Source organism: Macrobrachium nipponense, chromosome 6 (genome assembly GCF_015104395.2).
Source record: "Macrobrachium nipponense isolate FS-2020 chromosome 6, ASM1510439v2, whole genome shotgun sequence".
Classification (NCBI taxonomy): Eukaryota; Metazoa; Arthropoda; class Malacostraca; order Decapoda; family Palaemonidae; genus Macrobrachium; species Macrobrachium nipponense.
This window is the reverse complement of record NC_061108.1, coordinates 103,964,590-103,991,368: the sequence shown is the minus strand read 5'-3', so window position 1 is coordinate 103,991,368 and position 26,779 is coordinate 103,964,590. Positions and strand designations below refer to the sequence as shown.

General features: G+C 42.6%; 1 protein-coding gene across 4 annotated transcripts in view; it reads right to left on the bottom strand.

The window, feature by feature from the left end:
• LOC135216795 (uncharacterized) overlaps nt 1–26,779 on the bottom strand; it is a 219,590-nt gene that overhangs the window by 10,691 nt on the left and 182,120 nt on the right. For 3 of the 4 annotated variants that reach the window (XM_064252280.1, XM_064252282.1, XM_064252281.1), the window contains exons 7-9: nt 12,563–12,690; nt 8,409–8,688; nt 2,382–2,531 (exon numbers count right to left, since the gene is read on the bottom strand). In XM_064252280.1, the coding sequence (XP_064108350.1) occupies nt 2,382–2,531; nt 8,409–8,688; nt 12,563–12,690 (558 nt within the window). The remainder of the gene's footprint in view (nt 1–2,381; nt 2,532–8,408; nt 8,689–12,562; nt 12,691–26,779) is intronic. The other variant, XM_064252283.1, reaches the window with a different exon arrangement.

Sequence of the window (26,779 nt, the reverse complement as noted above, 5' to 3'; positions counted from 1 at the left end):
GTAAAATACGTCCAATAGGCGTTTAAGGGTTAATGATAACAATATTCAACAAAATATATAAAAGTATAAAGCCTTTAATATAAAATATAGCTTTCAATATAACATTTAGCATAACAGATGTATAAAATCGTACGTAAACACGGTGATATCACGCCCAGCTGACTTGAGACTGAACAAGGGAATGTTGATACGTTGAGGAGAGGAGATGAGGGAGTTAAAATATTACTGTATGTATGTAAAAGCAATAACAATTCACATAAAAAGGGAATTTCCCCAAGAATTTAACCTAATGATAAAATATGAAAACAAACAAATGCAATACACACACACACACACACACACACACAAAAAGTCTTAATTGAGCCAATGTTTGGTGCGCCGAGTGAGACGGTCTAGTTGAACAATATTAACAAAATAGTAAATGTAAGAACAAACTTTCATCAATAGAATGTAGCATGAATGATTGACAAAATCATTCGTCATTGCGGTGATACACAGCTAACTTGAGGTAGAGCGAGGGAGCGTTTATATTTTTGAGGAATAATGAATGAACGATTTCAAGTTATCGTGCGTCCTGGTATTGTTGAGGAGTCAAGAGACAGTAAATCTTTACTATAATATGTATGTAAAACCAGTACCAATTCACATAAAAAATAAAATGTTATTTCACAGTAAATTTAACAAAATGATAAAACGTGAAAACCTATGCATACAGTAAGAAAAAAAAAAACTTATCAACTGATCTGGGATAATTATTTGCCCATTTCTTTCACTTACACTCGATTTTCCCGAATCACTTTTATTTTTGTTACATTAAAATACCAATCTTGTGAAAAATGCTTGTTACGATATTTTACTACTGTAAAAGTAACCCAGCTCTGTGATAAACAAACTAGCACCGCTTTCAGCTTCTGCATGTCTTCAATTGTTTGTTGAAACGGCTTCCTTGTGAAAAGTTATTCTATCTCTCTTCCCTTTTCTTGCATTCTTGACTTATTACTTATTTGTTTGCAAAATCCTCATGTTTGTTTTAAAAGTCTGCTGTTTGTCCACAGTAAGTTGATGTATTGTGGCATAATTAATCTCTTTCGTGCACTTAAGATCCAAATGTAAACACAATAATTACTCTCTCTCTCTCTCTCTCTGTCACAATCACACACAAACACTATCAATTCCTTTGATTGTCTTTGTACCTAATATGTGAATAAAATTGATTTTATTACCCTTTTCATACTGCAACCAATTCAGTTTGCTCAAAGGGCTCCCATCTCTCCTCCCTCCATCCCCCGGCCAGCTGGCGCCATTTTTACCAAACAGTTCATAAATCGTACATAGAAAAAATAAAATTTAGAAAATTTTACTTCATATAACGTACTGTTTCATTACTTTACACTCTTAATTTAACTTTTGAACACATTGGGTTGGCTGGAACGAATTATCCTGATTCCCTTAATTTCTTATTGGGATAATTGTCTCATATTTCGAACAAATCATACTTCTAACAGCCTTCTGGAATGAATTAAGTTCAAAGTACGAGGTACTACTGTATATACTTAAGACTAACAGTTGTAAAAATTAACTATTCTCAGATGTCTTAGGATGTTTTGGGTTGACGGTTGGGGTGTATTTTTGTTTGAAATGATATTCAATTGTTTTTTGTACGATAATTTAAGATGTATTTTTCTTTGAACTATCAAATTAAGCAGTGAAATGTGAAAATAGGTAGTTAAAGCATTTAGTTTATGGGGTACTGGGTATTTGGCAGTTATAAGCTAGCTATAAGTATTTTTAGAGAGGATTTTTGTATCTCCGTGGTAGGTTCTGGTACCTATTCCCGTGTAAAAGAGGAGGAGCCCTATACAATATAAAATAAAAATGTTAAAACAAGTACTAATACATAGGTATAAGTATCTCAACAGACAGTTCAGGGGTCGGCCTCCTGGTAAGTATTGAAATGCCAAATCAAAGTTAACATGCTTCTCAAATATCATCAACTACTATGAGGGAAAAAAAACTTTAACATTGACAACAGATAAAACAAACAAGTATTAAAAATCTAAACAATGTTACATAAACTATGGCCTAGAGCTACAAGCTTAAATTGCATCCTTTATTGTGCCTACAATAATAACATCCAAAAGTGTGCTAAAATCCTATAACAGCATACTAACCAACAGATGTGAAAGGTTTTCCAAAAATTTAAGAGGCATATTTCTTGGTCACTATAAGTATAACTGGTTACCAGATGACAGCCTCCCGCATCTTAAACAAGCCTCCTTCAACGAAAAGTATGCTATGAAGGAACTTTGTGATATATCATGCACAAGAACCAAATCAAGATGGTCACATAAAACTATAAAAATTAAGTTAAAATCACTAACCATCCCAACTTTCATTCAACATGCTTGCCTGTGATTCATTCACAGTAGTTGAATGTGTGTTGTTAGTAGATGTAGGTGCTGAGGGATACAAAGTAGCATTCATTGGAGCTTTCACTTTCGATTTACGTTTTCCCTTTGGTTTTGTGCCAGCTGTAAATAGTGTTAAAATTAAACTGAAACTTGCTGGAGATAACTTTTAATTTCTTCATGGGTGTATTTTCTGCAAGAGAGAGAGAGAGAGAGAGAGAGAGAGAGAGAGAGAGAGAGAGAGAGAGAGAGAGAGAGAGAGAGAGAGAGAGAGAGATGCACCTATTATGCTCAGTCCGGCACTAATCTGTAATGAGCCTAATAGAACATTAATATGTTATAAGTACACTATAAATTATCTGTGTCATAAAAATCTGTATTTACTCATCTTATGTATACAGTACAGGGGCAACTTGATTAGTTGTCACACATTCTATAAGACAGATTTATTTAATTTGTATTAAAGATTTAGTAAATTTTTATTAAACATTTTATAGATATTTTGCTGTTTACAATAAGATCAATATTTTAAACTCTGTAAATCATTAGTATAAGCATTTTAAGGGGTGTATATTACTTAAGAGTAACATTTGTAAATGGGTACTACTCAAAGATATCTAAGGATGCTTTGGGATGATGGTTGGGGTGTACGTATTTTTGTTTGAAATTATATTAAATTGTTTTAGTATGATAATTTAAGGTACATTTTTGTTTGAACTATCAAATTAAGTAGTGAAAGGTTAAAATAGACAGTTAAAAGTATTTTAGTTTATGGAGTACTGGGTATTTGGAGATTATAAACCAGTTATAAACCTTTTTAGAGGGAATTTGTACGTTTCCGTGGATTTTGCATTTTTGCAGCAGGTTCTGGAACCTATCACGCATAAAAGTTGGGGAGCACTGTACACTAAAAATAAGTAAGTGGAACCTCTACATACGAAAGTCCCTACGTACGAAAAATTCAGGTTACGAAAGCAAAGACGAAGACTTTTTTGCTTCTTTATACAAAAATAATTCAGATTGCGAAAGGGTAAAAGTCCAAGATTCGCCTGAGCCGCCAAGAACAATTCTAAAACTGGCGTGCCACCAACTCAGCAGACTCGCCACCATCCTCCCGCTCTCCCATTGCTTCCTGATGCAAGTCACTGCCATAAGATCCTGCTCTCCTTTTGGTCAGCAACTGTCCCATCATGCCTCTATGTAAAGGCGTTCCTTGACCATTTTTTGCAGCAGCATTATCATAAACATCTCTGGAATTCGTTCGTTCACATATATTTTGTTTGTAAGTGTAAATTTGTGTTAGTGATTTCACTTTCATTGTACTGTAAGTTACTTATTGTGCTGTGTGTGAACTTAATTACTTACGTTATTAGCCATGGGTCCCAAGAATGTTGCTGGAAGTCACGGAAAGAAGAGGATGTTTTCTATGGAGACGAAGATGGAGATAATCAAGAAGTGTTAATGTTTTCTGCCATTTGTTAATGTGTTTTGTAAAGTTTAGTGTTAATGTTTTCTGCCATTTTTTAATGTGTTTTGTAAAATTTTCATGTTTTCTGCCATTTGCCCTCCCACTCTGTCGCCACTTTCGGACATCACCTCACTCGAAAGGTAAGGTTCCACATTTTACTACATACGTACGTACATGTACATACACTATTTCTTGTATCCTGTACACTAATACACTTTATTTACAGGTACAGTAACAGTTAGGTTAAGTATGGAATGGTCCAAATTGTTGTATTTCATTGTTTATTGGTCAATTTAGCTTTATTATAAAATTTACTGTGGTGTTTTTGTAGGGCTGGGAATGAATTAGGCCATTTACATGTAAAACATAGTTCTAGATACAAAAAAATCAGGTTACAAAGGCCGCTTCGGAACGGATTAATTTCGTAACCTGAGGCACTACTGTATTGAAATCTATTAGTAACAGTAAAATGTGTGCTTTCAAGACCTGGCGTTTTGATTTAAACAATTCTCACTCAATTTTATCTATGGTTGTGTTTGATGACATAAGTTTACGGGAGATTCATCCTTGTTGCTGATCCATGATAATAGTCACCAGCAGCTTGAAAAGTGTTCTCAGCTTCAGCTACAACTTTGTTTAAATTTAAAAATATGTTTCAATCCTTGCTGATCTTTGATCTATAGCGAACAAAGTTATTACATAAAAATATATCAGTCCTATTCTACATAATGTTATTTATAACATAACTATGGTAATTGTTGAAATACACGCAAACTGAATGTTGTTTTCAAATTCGCTTGTACTTAGCAAAACATTGTTTCTTGTTCGGTTGTTCATGGCTGTACACATTTATGCAACGCATATAATGTTAAAACAATACTTTCATCATTCTCTTTTGCTGTTTTTAGTGACTTATTTAATAGAAGATGGGATAAAGTTGGGCTATTGTAATTTGGTCTCTCTCGTTCCGAGCAAAATTTTACAAAATTTTAAAATATTTTCAAAATATTGTCATATCAGTATTAGTTGCTAAACCCATTGTAAAATTGGATTATCGTAAAATGAATTATTGTAACTTGAACATTACCTGTACTCGTGATAGCGAGTGCTCAGTGAGTGCTAGAATTCGTAAGAATTCCCGCACTCAGTGAGATTCCCAACTCTTATAAAACAATAATTGGGCAAGCCTTGTCTCGCCATGGTGCTTGACAACATGATGAAGCCAAACACTATGCAAGCGCCAGCAAAACCAAGGGATCCAGGTGCTCAGCAAGCCGTGGTAGTAAGTTTCACTCGCCCCAGATCTATACCGACACCTTTTATATGAAGGTGAGCGAGCTGGAATATTCGGGCAGGTCCAATTTAGCAGTTCTCTGGTATTTTAGCAATACCTTACCTTAGAAATAGTGCTGATGGAACCTATTTCACGGAGCGACACGGCTGAGCCCAGAAATAGATTTTTCCTTCGTCAAAATCCCTTTATTGGGAATGCTTGTCTTGCCCAAGTGTTTGGAACTCAAAGAAAAACAAAACACTCTAAGAACACCAAATATCCCAAGCAATTCAAGTGCTCAGCGAGACTTCCGATTTTTGTAATAATAACAATAATCAGGAACTTCCCTCTCACCCAAGTATTTCGAAATCATAGAAGGCCATAATACTCAGTGTGTGCCAGAAATTCCAAGGAAATCAAGTGCTCAGCGACACTCACGAATTTCATTAAATGATCCTCGGGGAGGGGTCCCTCTTTGACTTCCGTAGAAATCAAGGAGAAACAGGCATAAAAACCAGTCCCATATGCAAGCATTTCAGACTGGATTAAGAGTATAATTCAACAGAATATGCACTCGAGGCTCCGAAAACAGAAGACCCCACTGGGACTGTGGATTGGAATCTGCCCAAAGGACAGAAAGATCCAGGGAGAAAACAGTATCCAGGTGTTGAATCCTGAGAATCACAACACCAGGTGTTGAGACAGTGAGAAGTCTTTTGGTCACTAACATCCTTCCTCAACAGAGTGGGCTTAGTCCAGTGGGACCCCTAAGACCCCTCCAGGAATGTAGGCCACTGACGCTGAATCCTCCAGAGAATATTCTGCAAGATTACTCCTGTTCACCTCACCCCTTCTGGTATTACCCAAGGAAGTAGAGGGAATAGGAGAGGAGGATTGGATGCTCTCATTCCTCCTCACAGCGGCCCTGTGAAAAGTTGTGAGCCACGCCCTGTCACCAACCAGGCAGTGGTGTTGGTCTAGGAGAGTGTGGTTGCCCTGGCGAGACACTTTCCCAAGGAAAATGCAAAGATTCTCATCGATATGTAGCAGCGGCACAGCTACCAAACAGGCGGGAACATGCATCATCTTCACAACGCATCCGAGCTCTCTTCAAGGCCGAAAACCTTGTGCTAAGAGCTTCTCCAGATGTTTTGTCCTGAGGGACAGTGACATTGAACCTGTCACCTGGCAAAAGTCAGTCCTGGCTTCACATGTGGGTCTGAGCCACGGCTCAGTCCCTTCTCTTGCCCCGTGCCACTGTCATGATGGAGAGAAGACTCCTTGTCACTGCCTGTGAATATAAGATCCTCCTTGGTTTGTTTGCATGGTGTTTTTACGTTGCATAGAACCAGTATGGTTATTCAGCAATGGCGATCCTCCTAGGAGGGTTGTACATTCAGAGAAAATCGCGAACGAATCTCTGACACGGCCCTGGTGACTTGAGCAATGACCTTGGTACCAGAGACAGGAGAACGAACCTTGATTCGAACTCCTGAAGCTCCCAAAACACTAGACCCTGGGACAGTGTCACGGTCCTCCTCCCAAAGGAGTAGGTGAGCCAACTAGAGAGACAACTGCTTCTTCCCCAGGGGAAGGAGGCAGACCCTTAGAAGTCTCATGGCGTGACTTCTTAGGGGGTGGAGAAGGCCAAGAAGCTTTCAAAGAGGGAGCTGATGAAGAAGACAAAGACGACACTTTTCGAGACCTCGTCTTCCTCTACTTCTTCTAAAGGATTAAGCATATAGTCATCCCAGAAGTAGAGTTAAAAACCACAAAGCAGTTGCATAGACACTGTTCAGTGATGAAACTCCAGAATAACAGGAGCAAATCAATATAATTTTTTCAGCAGGGGAACCACACACACACTTGAGGGCCAATGTCACAGCATGCTAATGAGTCTAGGGTACAATTCCGAGGGTTAGGATAGCCAAATATTCACTACTGTAATCTACTATTGCTCACTGTTAGCCTGCAGAAAAAAGAAAATGATTAAAAAGAAGGATACTCCTTTTGCACCAAAGGGCACTGCCCTCCGAAACGAGAGGAGTTCCCTCCAACATCAACACCACTCCCTTCCCTCCTTCATCGTCTGATAAGCTAGCAAAAAGGGCAAAGTAGAAGGGGGAATATGGGGAGATAAAAAACAAAGGGCAACCATCCCGTTTCTTCCCGGTAAATTCTTCAAAGCATAAGCATAAATGTCAAATAAAAATACTGTCATGCCCTTTACCCTTACATTAAAGGGCGAGAATAAGTGTTGATACACCATTGCTGCTGACCCTTTATACACAAATGGAAAAGGCAGCTGGCAAGACTTATCACATAAAGTGGATTTGTATATTAATTATTACTACCAATTAATCATTAATATCAAACATAGTAGTGTATTCAAAACATCTTGGAAACAATAAAAGAAAGATCCCACCAGGAAATCGTGATTAACAACCAGTTAGCAAGAACTCACAAACATACATCTTCTCTCAAAGACAGCCACAAGTAAATTGGTGTGTTTATGTCAGGGTAGGTGGGTCTTCTCGCCTACTGGGCGGTAGTTACTGCCTAACCACCTTACTAAAGAATTTGCCACCCGTAATCCCAGCTACAATGCTTGTAATTCCTATTGTATAGGACCGAGGGTTTGTATATCATGTAGGAACAAGCAAATAATATACATAAGTATCTCAACAAACAGTTTAGGGGTCCAGCCACCTGTAAGTATTGAAATCTATTAGTAACAAAGACCAATGAACCTTAGTATATAGGATTACAAGATGTTCCATTGTAATCAATAAACATACTAGATGTATATTTGAACAGAAAAACTGTAAGGCCAAATCACAGTTAACAAGCTTCTATCATTAACCATGAGGGAAAAAATGTGTACCACTGACAACAGATAAAACAAACAAGTATAAAAAATCTCAACAATGCTACATAAACTATGGCCTGGAGCTACTAGGTTAAATTACACCCTCTATTATGCCTACATTTCTAACATCCAAAAGAGTGCTAAAATCCTATAAAAGAAGTGAAGGGTTTATGGTACTAGGCAGAACAGAATACTAATCAACAGATGTGAAAGATTTTCCAAAAACTTAAGTGGCATATTTCTGGTTACCAGATGATGGGCTCCCACATCTTAGAAGAAGCATTTTTCAACAAACTGTATACATATTATGAAGGAACTTGGTGATGTATCCATGAAGCAAAGAAAGATGGTCACATGAAACTATAAAATAATTAAGTTAAAATCACTAACCATCCCAACTTTCATTCAACATGCTTGCCTGTGATTCATTCACAGTAGTTGAATGTATGTTGTCAGTAGATGTAGGTGCTAAGGGATACAAAGTAGCATTCATTGGAACTTTCACTTTCGATTTACGTTTTCCCTTTTCTTTTGTGCCACCTGACAATGGTGTTAAATCTGAACTGCAACTTGCTGGTGATAACTTTACTTTCTTCATGGGTGTACTTTCCGCTGCAGGTGTTTCTGTTAATTTCTTCATGGGTGTTTCTGGACTTGATGTATCACTCACCTGGAATACAAATTATTACTACAATACATAAAAAAACCCATTACTACAAAGAATATACTCAACACTAGTATGTCAATACAAGATACAAAACTTTATCTTATACTTACAACAAGAGGCAGGGTTCAGGCTGAACACTAAATATTTACATGTGAATGATACACAGACTGCAATTCCTAGGTTTGCTCACATATCAGCTGTTCCCAAGTGATTTTCTTTATTACAAGTTTCTTTTACTTCTTAGCACAGCACTTTTGTTCATTACTGATATCAGAACTCACACTTTTAATGTGATAAATAAGATATATTCATGTGTTAAATGTTTAATTTTCTTTTGGTGATAGAAGACTGTACTGTCCAAATTCAGCTCAACCCTGCACAAAAGTGGGTGTTAAGGGCTCCCTTTCTCAGTGATGACAAAGCAAAATCTTACAATGAGACATATTATGTAAGTTGGGATAGGGATACAAATAAAGGTAAAGAATTCTCTATTCTGGAAATCTAACAGCATGAAGAACTAATGAAACATGTGCAGTATTGTGAGTAAGTAATTCAGAAATTGTGTGCTTTCATTCACAACTTAGGAGTTGGTCTTGCTGTATGCATTTCCTATCTTCCATTTTTTTTTTTTTTTTTGGTGAGCCTTCTCTGATTACCACTGCTATAGATGTGTTATATTCTGAGAGAAATGGCATAAATAATTATAAATATTACTGGTAAGCTTAAAATTTTTGTTTTACTTTCATCATCAATCTACAACAGCTGCAGATGTTATCCAAGTGTTTTGTTTTGAATATTGTACCATTCAAGGTTCTGCATTTGGTAGATTTTTCATTCAGTTATCAGTGGCCTCGGTTATCAGTGATCCAGTTTTATGAGGTTTGTCTAGCATGCCAAGATGCACCGGTTTCCTGTGCCGAAAATAGAGTATTGGTGCTGATACATACCCAACAGAGGTGGCATTAACTGGTTATCAGCGCCAAAATTTGGTTATCAAAATGCCGAACATCGCCAGCTTATCTGTGATTTTTGCTTATCGTCAATCCGTCAGAATGGAAGCCCCTCTGATAACCGGGGACTGCCTGTATTTAAAAAAAATAATGCATTTTTAAAGTGTAATTTGTATTTTATTTTATCTAGCACAAACCAGTCTTTTATGTATGAACATTCCTCAGTATGAACTGGAACTGAATTTTTAAACTTGGTAACAAGGTGGTTAACTGATGTTGGGGGGGCTACATGCCAGCACCAAGCACTCTTTCCTTTGGCATCAGGGACTAAGCATGGTGGCTTAGACAGGATTACGATAAAAGACTGTTTGTATACCAAAGAAAAATATAAATTATTATAAAAGTTATTTTTTCTATGGAAATATAAGCCACTGCCTATTATAAAGGCGACTCATTCCCTTGAAGGGTGGTGGACTCACTCCTTCAGTGGGTGGTGGTCTCTCAACTGACTGGCAAGTTGAATAATCAACCAGAGAGGAGGCTGGGGAAATAGTAACTTTTGTAACCTCCTACTGATCTAGCACAGGGATCCCACAGCAGTAAGGCCTGAGGCCAAGTGAGAAATGCTTACATTCTTATTCAAGTAGGAAAACCTTGGAGAGCCAAGTGTTGAGCAGCCAATTCACATCTAAAGGAGAAATGATCTAGAGACTTGTGGACAATATCCCTTTGAGTAGTATGAGCTAAAAGAGGTCTGGTGTCTCAAACCTGCTGTCATTACCTGTGCTACTGATAAGTTACTCAGAAATGCCAGGGACAGTCCCACTTCCCTGACTCCATGGACTCTTGCCTGAACAGTACAGCTATCTGCTTCATTGGATAAGTTGCAATGTTTAATCAAAGCATGAGGTTAGAAAGAGAGGAGGTAACCTGGACATCTCCTTCTACTTGCTAGTGCTAACAAAGAGGTGCCAACATCAGCCTTTGGAATAATGTCCTTCTCTGGTTGTAATGGCATTATGTATTTAGAAACATAGTTTAGCTCTGGTTGAAATGGTATTACATATCTAGAAATAGCATTTAGCTCTGTATGCACATATAAATATCTTTGTTTATGATTTTAATATTAGTATTTTACTATTCCTTTTTTTTTTGTCACTTTTCCACACTAATTGTGAACCTATCTTATATCAGAAAGAATTGGTAAGGGTTTGCCCCTTTATGTAAAAGCTTCAAATAAAATGTGTGATGAAAAGTTTTGATGTTTTAGACTTTTCAGAAAGAACCAATGATTGTGATGGGAATGTCAGTTTCTAAAAAATCATCAAAGGAGTTTCATTTGCAGTGTAGGCAAGAATATACAGGCGATAGATTCCTGCGCTTTCATGCTAATGAGGATTTTGAGGTAACAGATATTTGTCAGAATTCTGCTGACTACAAAAATGCTAAGTGCAGCTATCTCTGTTCATGCTAAGAAAGATTTACTGTAAGTGGAAATTTTGGGTAATGACGACTATTTGCATGTTTTGTAGGTGCAACTACGCCTCTTCCTGCCACTTCACCATTTACTAATGTCTCCCAGGAGTCACAGGAAGAAGGGAAAATGCCAGCTTCAACTACACGGTCTATCTGGTGGAAGGAGAGGAGTGGCAGAAGAAAGGTGGAGGATTTGTAAACTTTGTCAAATTTTCAAAAATCTGCCCATTGGAAGTACCAAAGGCAGCAGCACACACAGGTAAATGCAGAATATTACAAAGTTTAAAAGGAATTTGTATTTTTCCTAACTATACAAACCTGAGGTCTTTACAAAAGGAATATGCTTCAGTGCAGCTGAAAATAGCCATTTAACTTTTAAACAAGGTGGTTAGGTAGTTAACTACCATCTGACTGGTGGGAGTCCCACCCATCCTGATGGTGAGCATTCACTTTGCCTGTCAGCCCAGGTATCAGAATGCGGGGTGGCATAAGATGGGCATTTAACTGTAAAGCCCTCAAGTTTGTATAGTTAGGAAAAATAAATATTACTTTTAACATTTGTCATTTGTTACTACACAAAATACAAAACCGTCGGTCTTTACATAAGGAAAACTTAGTATGTGGGGATATAATTCGGGCTGGTCACTGACCAGGGCTAATTCAGGTGTTCAGGAAGTGTATTGCAAAAATGGAATTTTCATAGTTTTCATTTCTTAACATATGAATTTCTTTCACATTTTTTGTGACCCATAAATTTTATGCTGATATTATGTCTTTGAACATGACAGGCTCCTGGATTCATCCATTTATTGTTTTATTTCACAACTCTGACTTTTGTATTATGCAGTCTTCTGGGAATTGTAGAACTGTATACCAAGTGTGCTGTTATTTGTAAAATTAAATAAACAACTTTTTTAGCTAATTCAGTAACTCCATTAAATTTTATATTGTATTGCCTGCTTGCTGCACTGCATGGTCTACTACTAACATTATGGTGAATGTACCAGTCCCCCTTTCATTAGGTTTGTCTTTGAATGTTGAGCACTGTGACAGAATCTATTTTATATTTCTTGAATGCAAAAGTATGTGAAATGGACAGTCTTATGCATAAATCTAGCTAGCACTAGATAGGAACAAGAAAAAATGTTTAGGGTTATAACAAGAAAAGGAAGTACCCTGTACTACTGTATTATGAGAACGACAAAGCTAAATATTTTATTGGAGGAAAATAAACAATCTCTGAACCAAGTTTATCTCAATATTTTATATAATCTTCATTGCTTCACTAACCATTACATTTAATTTGAAGAGGACACCACAAACAAAAATAATCAAAAATAATACGTGCTCACATCATAGAAAATAAATATGCTATAGCGATATAATGCTGTATACATGATTTAAGCGATTTTCAATTCAGATTTTGGCATAATTTATAAAATGTGACTCACCTTCCTTTTGAAATAATTCCTAGATACATGTGCATCACGTATCAACTCATAAGGCGGTCCACAACCAAGAGGATTCTTTCCAAACGAGAAATTCTGTTCGGATAAGTTAGTTATGTTCTTTGCACTTACTGAAAAAAAGAAACATTGAAAAGGAATTTATAATTAGTTAACTTTTCCTCTTACTACTACTACATATTCTCTCTACATATAAAAAAAACATCACAGATGTAGTGACTATATTTAGAGGTAAAGGTAGCTATCAAAGAAGGCCTTAAACCACAACATGACCTTAGGTCCATATACATATATTCATAGCAGCTTCCATAACTATCCACTTTCAATTATTGTGGCTATACTAATGTAATGTTCATGTAATATAACAGATATTTCATTAGTAATTAATACTCATTAATCCTGTCTTAGTTTTTAGTTTCTTATTATTTCCAGGATTGGCTAAATTGACTTTCTTAAAATACTTTTCATTACAAATATGTTCTACAGTTACATTATATAAAGCCTACCAGCCTATATTGAAGGAGGTAAAAAACTAGTCTGCTAAATACTACAGTAGAGCAGATAACCAAGGTGTTGTTGCTCATTGTGAATCCAACTTTATCTTGGAAATGCTGGAGTACCAGCCAGACTGTTTGCATCTCAGGGAGATTGATGTGCTCTGTTCTTTCCTTTGCCTCCTATGTACCTGAAACACACATGCCATTCAGATGTGTGCCCCATCTCCTTTGGGATAAGTCGGAAAATACAAAACCTCTGGTAGTGGGCAGCTGAATGGCACTCCCTGCAAGTGGTTCACTGGGTCTCTCCACCACCACAGGTCCTCCATGATCTCTGTCATCCTGAGCATCTGAGATGGGGCCTTATCCAGTCCCCTCCAGGTTACCTTCAGCTACCACTGAAGGGATCTAATATCTGCCCTTGGGGACTAGCTTCTCTAGGGAGACCACACGCCTGAGAAGGACCTGTCACTGCTTCACCAGTTGCTGGGGTGTCAGGAGGAAGGGGTTGGAAATCCTCATCAGATTGGCTAACCTCTCCTTTGATGGATACTCTCTTACTGCTACTGTTGATTTGTATCCCAAGGTACTTGATTGTCTGCTTAGGGCAGAGGTCTGACTTCAAAAGGTTCACTATCACTGAACTCCTTTCAGTGCAGGATCACATCCCTGTCCTGCACTGCTTTTGTCTCTGACATAGCCAGGATTAACCAGTCAACAAGGAGATTCTGTAAGCTGATCCTACTCGCATGTGCCCATGACAACATTTGTTAGAAGAGCCAGGAGAAGACTTGTGGGGCAGTCACCATGCTCAAACACAAGGCCCTCAACGGATATATCACTTCCTGAGAGACAAACTGCAGAGTTCCTTGAGGCTGGGTAGATGGGGAAGTGTAGGTTACATGTCTTGCAGGTCTACTGACACCATGTAGTTGTTCTCTCTCATCGATGCCAAAACTGACTGGGGCATTCTTCATGGTGAAGGATTTCTGTTGTAGAGAGAGAGAGGTTCAGTGCTGACAGATCTATTCAGTGGCTGCCAGCCATGAGGCTTTCTTGGCTTGGAAGAAATGGCAGTAGAATCCTGACAAGCTGTCCTCTACTAACTCCACCAACCTCTAGCATGGATTCTATCTCCTCCAGCAGAGGCTCCTTCTTGGGTAAATTGCTCCTGTAGGAGGGAAATGGGATCAGTGTTTGGAACAGAAGAGGCTTCACTAGTCCATAGGGGTGCCTGTACCCCTATTGGAAAACCAGTACAATGTACTGTCCATTCCTCTGCCCCCTGCTGCTGATCATTTGCTTCCCAGACAGCACCAAACACACACGGCAGCTCACTGATGGTGGTGGTAAAGGGGGAGGGTTGTCTCAACTCAACCCTACCCTCTTGCTTATTCTATTCAGTCGTTGTTCATGAGCGAAACCTTAGTTATACAATTTACAATTCCTATTCCAAAGAGTGGCATATCTGCAGACTGCAGTAACTACAGGCCAATTTCTATTCTCCATGTGCTTTCTAAAGTTCCTGAAAACTTATTTTTAAGCCATTATACAAGTATGTAGAAACTAAAGGATTGTTAGCTGATATTCAATATGCATATAGGAAGCAGACAGATACCTGCGATGCTCTTATAAACATGACTTGATAAAAGTTTTGAGAGCAAAGTAATTCAAATAGATTTTAGTGCTGTTTTCTATTTAGTAAACCACAAGGCACTTATTTATAAACTTCAGAATCTTGGAGTAAGTGGATATGTTTTAGGATTACTTCAAGACTTCCTGACAGATAGGCAGCAGGGAGTTGCTGTGGATGGGATCTTTAGTGAATCATGACCTATTTTGTCTGGAGTTCCTCAGGCTTAATCATGAAATGGAACAGATCAGTCAGTGGGGTATGAGGCTCAACTCCATGAAAACAAAAGCACTACAGATTAACATATCTCATACAGAATTCCGATCCTAACCATCCCTTCACAGATGGAACTTTGCTGAATGAGTCTGAAGCTTTATTCTAGGTGTAACTGTTGACTCACATCTAACTTTTGAGAAACATCTACTGTATATACTCGTGCAACACGCGATCTCGCATATCATGTGACCCCAAAATTTTCACCCTTAAAAAATTATCTTGTCACATATCTCACATGTCATGCGAATTAAATTTACAAGACCAAATAACAATAGGCTAACCTGTTTTCCTCCTCTTTATCTATTCAATTTTTTAGTTAGGCTAACCCCTTTTCCTCCATCTCTTTATCTATCCCATCTTCTATTTCAGTTTTAAAAAGTGAAAGAGAATGCCAAAAGAATCATTAGTAATGATATACTTGTTATGAAAACATACAGCCAGAAACAGCTGATTTGCTATGAACAACTGAATACGATAACTACAGCCTGTTTGCTTGCATTTCAACCATCGCATGACAGTAAAAAATTACCGTAGTTATGTTACTAATGACGTTAAGGAGAATAGCACTGATATATTTGTACATTACTATATCCTTACTCGCTATGTAGAAAAGATCGGCAAGGGCATATACTGCTAATTTGATCTGTAAGTTTTAGTTGAAGTTGAGGAAAGAATGTTGAGCTGCTAATGACTATTATCATGCATCGGCAACGTAAATGAAACTCTCACAAACTTCAGTATAGTAGTACCATCAAACTCGACCGTAAACAAAATTTAAGAGAAACACATTTTAATCAAAACTATTGGGCATGAAAGAACACATTTTACTGTTTTCACTCCAATAGTAGATAAATATGTAAAGCTCGTAGTATTCTGATAAGATCAAGTAAAAAAATAGAACGGAATCTGTTGATTTTTGTTTACGCAATAAACATGCCCTCAGCGCCATCTACTAAAGAAAAAATAACTAAATTTTGTTCACAAACGATAAGTTTTTTAAGTGACATTTCAACTTGAAAACACTTCGTATAACATAAAATAACCTTGTCCCATATAAACAGAGTATCTCGAGATTCATTTGCGATAACTAGAAGTAAGAAAGTGGCTCTAATTTGAGTTCAATACAGAAAAACAAACATAACTTGCAATCACCCTCAGCTGATTTCCAAACCAAAACATTGATTGCTATGTCTGTATTTTGTAATACAAACAAATAGTAATATGAAAATACATATAATATTATTGGATGCAGTGAAGTAAAGCATAACTTTTTAAAAGATAAATGGAAAACATGCATATCCATTATGTTTGTATTTTATCATACGATACTAATATGTGATTATTACACACTCAAATTTTATATCTCATGTATGATGCGACCCCCTTGAAATTAGCTCCAAAATTAGGTCTTCAAAAGAAGCATGATATGCACTTATATACGGTAATGAAAGTTTCAACAAATGCTGCACGAAAGTTAGGTATTTTTTGTAAGACCTCATATATTTATAAGAGTAATAAAATCAATGTAATCTTTTTTAAGTCATTTGCACTTCCTTACTAGAATACCATTCTCTGGTGTGGATGTCTTCCTCTGCCAGAGATTTATCTCTTTTAAATACAGTAGTGCCTCAGGTTATGAAATTAATCCGTTCCGAAGCAGCCTTTGTAACCTGATTTTCTGGGCTCAGCCTGTGTCGCTCCGTGAAATGTCCCTTTAGCACACATTTCTAAGGTATAAATATTGCTATAATACCAGAGAAAAAAGCTAATATGGAAATGCCAGAGTATTCTGGCTCGCTCACCTTATTTATTAAGGTGTCGGTATGATTTCTGGGGCGAGTGAAACCACTACCAGAGGTCCTTTGCCATTTAAATTCATCTTTCTTCAATGTCCTTCATCTACACAGAGGAGCAGATCTAAGGCCCACTACCCGCTACCGTTACGGCTAGCGCCTCTGACGTCATTCCTTTCGATAGCCCGACCCACACCACACATGTTTTTTCTTCTCTGTGTTGTGTTTTCGTGGAATTCTTTACCCATCGTCATGGAACGTCAGGCTATTCCTGCATCCAAGTTAAGTACTGCTATTAATGGTTGACACTATTTAGGGGCTGCCCTGGGCACGTTTAACCGAACTATTTAGGTTTTTATAAGACGGCGTCCCATGCGGCATCATCCCCACACCGCCATTCTCAGCTCGCTCCCGTGTGTTACTTTGTTTCGTGTCCCATTCGGTCCCCTATACCGTTTGGGCTCGATTCTTCGTTTAGCAGTACATTCCTATATTTCAGTGATGCATTTATTGACGTTTTGTTATTTATCCACACGGGGGATGTTGTCCGAGCTCGCGCTCAGCTCGTAGCCTACGTTGTTTCCTTTCAGCTTAGAATTTCATGCATGCATGTTTCGTTTAGTTGTCAGGTTACCTCTTCGTTAGGCGTCCTTACCGAAGGACCCTGGTTCTTCTCCTTTGTCCTCGAGCCACCCTGGCCGCCTGCCCCGCGTTTTTTCGTCACGGCATATAGGCTAGCTGCTTAGTCGCCAGCCTTGACCATCCTTCCCGGTTGGCTCGGCCCAGCTTCTCCAGGACATTACTCTTTCTCTACCATCTAATTTTCTTTTCCTTCCCCCCCGTGTTAGGATAGGATGTTTATTTTATATGTAGCATGTTCTCTGAGATGGCTTTGGTTGGCCTATAGGCCTCCTTCGATCGCCTGGCCTTTCTCACCGTGTGGATGATCACCCGGCCGAGAGAGTTCCAGGCGACCGTGTATGAGCCACCCCGCATCGGCCCTTCCAGTCCCTCTCCCCCCACCTTGGGGGGAGGTACGCTCACTCACGCTGTCTCAGGCAGCCGATCCGAGCATCCTCCCTTCCCCCCTCTCTCGAGGGGGACAGGGGAGGTGGCTGGAGGGCTCTCGACGAGCGGGACAGCTCCCCGGTCGCTCTCCCCATTAGAGTAGGGGGGAGCCCTGCTCAGCCAAGCCTCGGTTGGCCACCAGGCTCGGTTAAGCTCGGCTCTCCTCGGCTCTTGGGTCGCGTTCTCCTACCGTTAGTCGCCATCCCCTACCGCTCCGGCAGATTCAGGACCCCGGCGCAGCCAGGTCCGCCTTAGGTTGGTGAACTGTGGTGGAGGCTCCGGCCTCCCTTTAAGGGTACATTTGTTGCATGCATATTATTACATATAATGACATCCATTACCTTTAGTTTAAAGTTTACTGGCGGAGTCCCACAACCCCGCCACGGATCATCCCCCACTTATTCTAGTTTTAAGTTCCTCTACGGCGGAGTTGTCAAACTCCGCCATTTTATTTTGGTCTCCTCCTGCTCCTCACCCGGTGTTTGTTCGGACTACTCCTCGCTCCGGCGTATGGAATAGGTGGTTATCCTGATTCAGTGGTTACATTGTTCTCTGGCATCGCTGGAAACACACACTGTTTCAAGCGGTTCTACCGATCCTGTCGGATGCCTCACCACAATACACGACCAAAGAGCAGGTAGAGACTGGACCTTGTTACTTATTTACACCGGAGCACTCCGGCTTCATGACATATCACAACCACGGAACTAGTCCGGAAGGTTAGTGGTGATACTCATGTACCATTTCACTTGCAGGTCACCCATTGTATGGAGTCCGGCTGCAATGCCGTACTTCAAGACCCCTGTGGGCACGAGGTCTGCTGGACCCACGCCACCTGCGCGATCCGTTTCAACGAGTCCCTGGTATGGCACCATGAAAGTTGCCTTATATGCTACGAGCTTGTAGACCAAGTCTCCTCTGAGGTAGGTGGCGTTTCGGAGTCTGCACAGTAATACAATGAGTTCTAATGACAGCTATACCCTGTTGATATGTCCGTTAAGTTAAAGTTTAACCTAGTCTTAAGTGTTAACGTTAACCGTCTCTTTCAGGGCGCCCAAGCGGTCCGGGAGACTGCTCTAGCCACCCTGAAGGCCTGGGTTGGTGGGTTTGGCCGTAACGTTACCAAGAGCCAACCCTACATCCTCTCCAAGGAGATGGCTACTCTCATCTTCACCGGCGGGAAGAGCACGTCATACGTGGACCCCGAAGTGGCAGCTCCCCTGATCGCCTCCATCCAGGAGGAAGTTTCACAGCCCTCGGAGGAGGCTGCTACGCAGGAGGTCGCGAAGGAAGTAGCTGCCCTCGACCTGGACCTCGAGCCCATGGCTGTTGAGGGCATGGGCACAGGTAAGAATGTTTGTGAGGCAGGTACTGTAGGGGCTCAAGGGCTTTCCTTGAGTCCATCTAGAGCTTCTTCCCCTTCTACTTCAACCTCTTTCCAGGGATTCACTGGGGGACTTCAGTCGGTCAGACCGAAGTCCGCCTTGGCGATCCCTAAAGTAAAAGGCAAGCGAGACTTTAAAACGCTGCAGAAGTCCCTGTCGAAGAAGTCAGGTACCAGCCTTCCCCGTAAGTCTCCGGCTCACCATCCCGGAGCTGACAAGGCTAAGCTGACTTCTTACTCTAAAGGGTCGAGGACTAAGTCTGCTAAGGAGAGGTCTCAGCCCTCCTCCTCCGACCCTGAGGCTTCCACCTCAAAAGGAGCCAGACCCAGGACTCCTAAGGAGAAGGTAGAACCTTCCCCCTTTGACCCTGACACTTTCTCGGCAAATATTTCAGTGAATATTATGCAGCAGATGGGCAGCATGGTCGGGAACTTGGTACAATCCAAGTTCCAGGAGATGTTCGTTCAATTGTCATCTTCCCTAGAGGACTCAGGGCAGTCTATCCGGGCTATCTCGGACAGATTGGTTACCCAGGAGAACCTTATTGCAGGTCTCTGGGAAAATGCTTTGACAGGACTTCCACAGTCCGGCCTGGCAGCTCAGAGCTTGCTAATGCCGGACTCGTCTACCCTTCCTTCCTTTACTCCGAACAACCCTTGGAGGGTAGCTTCTTATGCTCCCTTTGTGGACAGCATGCTGACGATCGAGGGCTGCGGAACTCGAAGGATTGAGGACTTTGAGTTCCATCCGCAAGGATTACAGCCCCCCTTCATAGGCTATGTCCGCCTCACAGAAGCAGCTATGAGGAGGGAAGACAAGGTCCCGAAAGAGACGGTAATTCTTTCCCAGGATCAGGCGCAGCAGGCATGGTTGCGTAACCTGGAGGAGTGGCAGTGTACCAACACCAGGGTTACAGCATTTAAGAGCCCCTTCACGATCTTCACCGTGGACGAGGATACACCCGTTCCGTTCACATCGAAGGTGGCAGAATTGACTCTGCAAGCAGCAATGAAGGACGAGCCCATGCCACAGCACCGGGAGACAGAACCGACTTCCCTCCTGCTCCCCGGAACTGATGGTCACTGGGTAGATCTTCCGGCCACCTTTTCGGTGGGCAAGCTAAAGCCGGACTGCACCATCACTCTATTTAGCGAGAGATTGCCTAGGCTATCAGAGAACCTCATTCAGACTGAGTATGACGCCAGGATGAGGCTCTGCAGGTCCCTCAATTCGCTAGTTATGACAGAAGTATCGGCTCTAATCTAAGGAGAAGAGCCGTTATTCAAGATCATTGCCAAGTCACTTTTGTTCTCTATGCAATGTGGCTTGTATGATTTCGTCATAGCTAGACGAAATTGCAGGAAGCATGTGCTGGCGGAGGCCACAATCCGCCACGAGCCTAACAAGCTTTTAGCCTCATCCATTTGGGGCTCTGACCTCTTCCCGGCCTCGGTAGTGAACAAAGTTCACTGCGAGGCGGTCAGGTTCAATCAGAGTCCAAGGGTTCGCTGGGGACTTGTCTCCAAACGCAAACCAGTCCACAGGATCGAATCCCAAGTCGAAGAAGAAGCCTAGGAAATTCCAGCCCTTCCAGGCTCCTCAACAACAGACTCTGGTACAGGCGGTTCCGTTATCCCAATTACCGCAACCTTCCACTTCTAAGACGCAGCCACAACAGCAGTTTGTGCTGCTGACTCAATCGCCGCAACAGGCACAGGCTTCATCCTCCTACACTGTCTCCCCTGCCTACAACCCAGTGTTTGAAAGCCAGTCCTTTCAAACCTTCAACAGGTTTGGCAGAGGTAGCAGAGCTAGAGGTGCCTTCCATCAACGGGGCGGCGGAAGAGCCACCAACCGGGGCAAGGGTTCCCGAGGAGGACGTGGTGCATGCCCTTCCTCAAACCAGTGAGAATCCCCAGGTAGGAGGGAGGCTGTTCCTCTTTTGTCACTGTTGGAGGTTCAGCAAGTGGGCCCAAAGCATTGTGTCCAAAGGTCTAGGATGGAGTTGGCTCAAAGGTCCCCCTCCATCCAACACCTTTTATCAGGAACCAACAGCAGAATTGGTAGAGTACTCTCAGGAACTCCTTCAAAAAGGAGTAGTGTCAAGAGTCAAGCATTTAAAGTTTCATGGTCGCTTGTTCAGTGTGCCAAAGAAAGGCTCAAACAAGTGAAGAATAATTCTAGACTTGTCCCGTCTTAACTTATTCATTCATTGCGACAAGTTCCGGATGCTGACCGTTTCGCAGGTGCAGACCTTACTTCCCCGTGGGGCCATCACCACCTCTATTAGATCTTACAGATGCCTACTATCATGTTCCAGTAGCAAGACACTTCTGCCCGTTTCTAGGCTTCAGACTAGGAAAACAGGCCTACTCCTTCAAAGTACAGTGTTCCCCCGTATTCGCGTTCTCCGGATTCGCGGACTCACACATTCGCGGATTTTTCTTTGGAACCTATCTAGAAATTAGTCGCGGACGGACTCGCCCATTCGCGGAATTTTCCGACGAAAATAATCACTAATTAGTGTATTTCTGGGCTCAGCTCGTGTCGCCCTATGAAAGGATCCTTAATATCATTCTTTCTAGGCAAAATTAATCTAAAATTACCAGAGAAAAACAAAATTAAGAAAATGTCAGTAAAACTGACTCGCTCACTCTTTAAAAGAAGTGTCGGTATGAGAATAGGGGCGAGTGAGAACACTACCACGAGACATTCACCAATTAGACCTTCCAATCAGAATCCCCACAAGAGAGAGCTGATACTAACGGGCGATGCGGCCGCTACTACTACTACTAGGGGACGCCACGGACAGCAGCGCCCCTAGCGGTCATCCTTAATTATTAGCGCCAAGTGTCGTACGCATTTTCTTGCTTGTGTACTATTTTCTGGATTTACCTCATCATCCATTATGGAACGTGCTGCCATCGCAACGGCTAAGTTAAGTGCCTCATAAGTAGTGTTTTACCGTATTTTAGTCTTCCAGGAACCAGTATTTTCCTTCTAATAGGTCATATACGGTTTCCCGGTCGACTCGTGGCGGCGCCATGCTGCCTCATTAAGAATTCCCGGTCTTCCATACTGGGACTTCTTATACTTATGGGCTTACTATATCACGTTCATCGTTTTTTACATCGCCTTTTTAGCTAGGTTAGCCCATTTACCATTCTCTTAGTTTGGTATTTAGGGCTATTCTGTGTTCTAGCCCAGCATCCCGGCTCTTGCTCTTCATCGGCTATCGCTGGCTCCGAGTAGGCTTCTGTTCCTCGGAACAGTTTGCCCCCTCCTGGGCCTCTTTTTCTTCTACTAAAAGTGTCTTTTCCATCTTTACGATGTAATTTTAGTTCTATTTAGGGTGTTAGGCTAGCCTAGGTGCATGTCCCATGTATTGGTACAGTCTGGTTCACGTGGCCCTTTCACGGTTGTGTTGCTATCGCGGCTTAGGCCACTTGTGGTCACGTGTTCCATCGCACCTTACCCTTCCCCTTCCCTCCCTACCAGGTATAGGGAGGGGTCGTGGGGGACCCTTGGTTGCCATGACAACCTCAGTTGCCTTCCTCCCTCCCTCTCTGAGGAGGCCAGGGGTTCTCCCCAGCTGGGGTATAGGGCGACCACTTATCGGGTACCGGGTCACCGAGCGGGTAGTTGTTGGGACGGGGGGGGAGGAGTAGGCCACCCCCCCCTCTCTCTCTCCCGCCGTGTTACGCCGAGAACCCAAACCCCCCTCCCCCCCTCCCCAGTTGCTCAGCCACCTTTCCCCACTGTAACGAACGGAGCCTTCCGCCGCAGCCGGGGCACCTTTGGTTATAGATTACTGGCTCCGCCAGCGGGCGGGGTGGTCACTACTAGAGTGGTCTATTGCTTGCCTACTATATCCTTACCTTTCTCCCCGCTACCGGAAGGGAGCTTGCTTCTTACCCGGGCACTCTTCTAGTAGACGGGAGGGGAAAGGTTTGATAATTATTTTGTTATTTTTAAGGATATACCCTAGTTTTACGATGATTTCTATAATTATATTTATTTATATGTATACCATCTCCGCCGTTGTCCGTCGTGGTTTCATTTTCACCACCACACCTGGTTGGATTCTATCTCTTGTCTCCGGCGTAGCCTTGGACAAAACAACCATATTACTACCACACGTATTATGGCGGGCTCTGGTTTAATCTAACTTTCTCGCTCCGGCACCAGTGGAGCAACTGTTAGGCTGTAAGTGTTCTCCTGATACTTATGTATCTTTCCACTTACAGGCTACCAACTGTCAGGTCCTTGGGTGCAATGCGACGTTATACGACCCCTGCGCCCACGATGAGTGCAGGTCTCACGCTCCGTGTGCCACGCCTTACAACGACATGATCGTCTGGCACCCGGAAGCCTACGCCATCTGTTACGACCTGGCCAGTCAGCTGGTGGAAGGGGTAAGTCGATTATAGACTTTTTTTATCGTTTTACTAACAACACTTAGTCATAAGCTTGTTAACCCCGCTCCGCCATTAGAAGCTTCATTTCGCCTTCTCTTTCAGGCTGCCGGTGTGAGGGAAGTTGCCCTAGCAACCCTGAAAGCGTGGGTGGGCGGCTTCGGGAAGAACGCCGCCAAAGGCCAGCCTTACATATTGGACAAGAAGCTGGCCGTTCAGATCTTCCCCGGTGGCAAGTCAACAGGGTATGTTGACCCCATATCCGCAGCCCCTCTCATAGCCTCCATCCAGCAGGAGATGCAGCAGTCTTTCGGGGTCGTGGCCACGCAAGAGACGGTCCCGGACGTCGCAACCTTGGACCTTAATATTGAGCCTATGGCGGTAGGTTCTGAGGATTTGTCCCTTCTTCTACTGCTTCTTTCCAAGGCTTTTTGGGATCTGAGATCCCTACCCGCTCTCCCGCTCTCTCTGTACCCCCAAAGGTGAAGGGACAGAGAGAACCGAAGACCCTTGTTAAGACGACTTCTAAAAAGTCGTCGTCGTCTTCTTCAGCTAAGAAGTCTTCGACTTCCTATGCTGACGCGGTGAAGGCTAAGCCGAGCTCTTCATATTCAAAGAGCTCTAGAAGCAAGTCTTCTAAGGAGAAGGCTCGCGCTCCCGCCGAGCCAATGCCTTCTCCGGCCTCCACCGCATCCACTCCGGCAACGCCGGTTGGAGTAGCGGGACCTAGCACCTTTGATCCCACTGCTTTCTCAGCAGTGGTGATGCAACAGGTAGGTGAGATGGGTTGGCTCACAGTCTCCGCCTAGGAACAAAGTTCGAGCAGATGTTCGCACCAACTGTCGAGCACTCTGTCTCAGTCGGGCCAGTCCATCCAAGATCTCTCTAACAGAAGTTAGAGAGAATGAGGACCGAGTAGCTGGGCTTGCTCAGGCTCCTCTTCCAATCTCCCCAGTAGCAAGTGCTGGTATTCTCCAGCTTCCACCTTATGAGTCGCTACCAGCTTTCTCCATGGAGAACCCATGGAGAGTAGCCGCTTACGCTCCGTTCAAAGATGGTATGATCTCTGTCCCGGAGTGTGGAACTCGAAGGATTGAGGACTTCGAGTTTTATCCTCCGGGATTGACGAAGCCTTTCATTGGTTATGCTAGGCTGACCGTAGCGGCGCTCACTAGGGAGGACAAGATCTCCAGTGGAGAACGTTTCTCTATAGTAGAGATCACGCTCAACGCGAATGGGTTCACTGCCTTGAGGACTGGGAGTGTACCAACACCAAGCTCCAGGCTTTCAAGAGTCCTTTTACTATTTTTGCGACGGAGGAGGGAGGCTTCTCTTCCGTTCGCTACAAAAAATAGTAGAAACGACTCTTCAGGCAGTCCTCAAGGATGAGCCCATGCCACAGCTGAGGGAAGCAGAGTCTACTTCTCCGCTCTTCCCAGCTTTCGGAGAATTGTGGGAGAACTTGCCTGCCACTTTCACGCTTGGTAAGCTCAAACCGGACTGTGCTATGGACCAGTTCGGGCGAAAAGCTCCCAAGGCGTGCCTGATTCCTTTGATTCAGGCAGAGTTCGACGCTCGAACTAGGTTTGGCAGGTCCCTCAATTCTCTGATTATCACAGAGATGGCTGCTCTCTCGTATGGCACGGAACCTTTGTTTAAGATTCTGGCCAAGTCCCAGCTTCAGACGGTTCAGACAGATGCTTTCGACTTCTTCCAAGCTAGGAGGAATTGCCGAAAGCACGTTCTGCAGGAGTGCACTATTAGGCACGAACCTAATAGACTCCTGGCTTCCAGCATGTGGGGAGCGGATCTCTTCCCAGAGTTCGCTGTAAATGAGGTACACCACGAGGCTGCTAGGCTCAACCAGAGCCTTAGAGCTAGGTGGGGTATCTCATCTAAGAGGAAGCAAGAATCCGCCCCCACTGCTGGTAAGAAACCAAAGAAGTCTGGTAAAAGGTTCCAGCCTTACCAGAAAACACCAGCAACAGCAGCAATTCGTTCAGGCCGTCCCGGTTACCCAACAGGGACAACCTTCTACATCCAAGCAGACCCAGCCCATCCTCCTGCTGTCTCCTCAGTCACAACCCTCGACCTCCTACGCACTCTCGCCGGCCTTCAACCCTATGTATGAAGGTCAGGCTTACCCTCCCTTTAATAGGCAATCGAGAGGTAGGGCGAGAGGCTACTTTCGCCAGCGTGGCACAGGAAGGGCGGCAAGGAGTAAGCAGTTCAGAGGAGGGCGTGGTGGTCAACCCGCCCATCAACAATGAGGCTCCCCAGGTAGGAGGGAGGCTGTTCCTCTTCCGTCACAAGTGGGGGTTCAGCAATTGGGCACAGAGCATAGTGTCCAAGGGATTGGGTTGGAGTTGGATCAAAGATCCCCCTCCAATCAAATCATTCCGCCAAGTACCATCAAAGGAATTGACAGATTATGCGGAGGAACTCCTTCAGAAAGGAGCTATTGCGAGAGTCAAGCATCTAAAATTTCAAGGTCGCTTATTCAGCGTGCCAAAGAAAGGCTCAACAAAAAGAAGGGTAATCTTAGACTTGTCAAGGCTAAACTCTTTCATTCGTTGCGACAAGTTCAAAATGCTTACCTCTCGCAAGTAAGGACCTTACTTCCTCGTGGAGCCGTCACATGCTCCATCGATCTTACAGACGCATACTATCATATCCCTATAGCCAGAAACTTCCGCCCATTCCTAGGGTTCAGGCTAGGAAATCAGACATTCTCATTCAAAGTGATGCCCTTCGGTCTGAATGTAGCCCCCAGGGTATTCACGAAAATAGCAGAAGTAGTTGTGCAACAATTGAGAACTCAGGGAATAATGATAGCAGCATACCTCGACGATTGGTTGATCTGGGCACCAACAGTCGAGGAATGCCTCAAAGCCACCAAAAGGTAGTTCATTTCTGGACATCTGGGGTTCCAGATAAACAAAACGAAATCCAGACTTACTCCGGAGTCTCGTTTTCAGTGGCTAGGAATCCAATGGGATTTGTCTTCCCACAATCTGTCAATTCCAGTGGCCAAACGGAAAGAGATAGCAAAGTCTGTCAGACATTTTCTCAAATGCAAGCAAACATCAAGGAGAAGCCAGGAAAGAATCCTAGGTTCCCTTCAGTTTGCTTCAG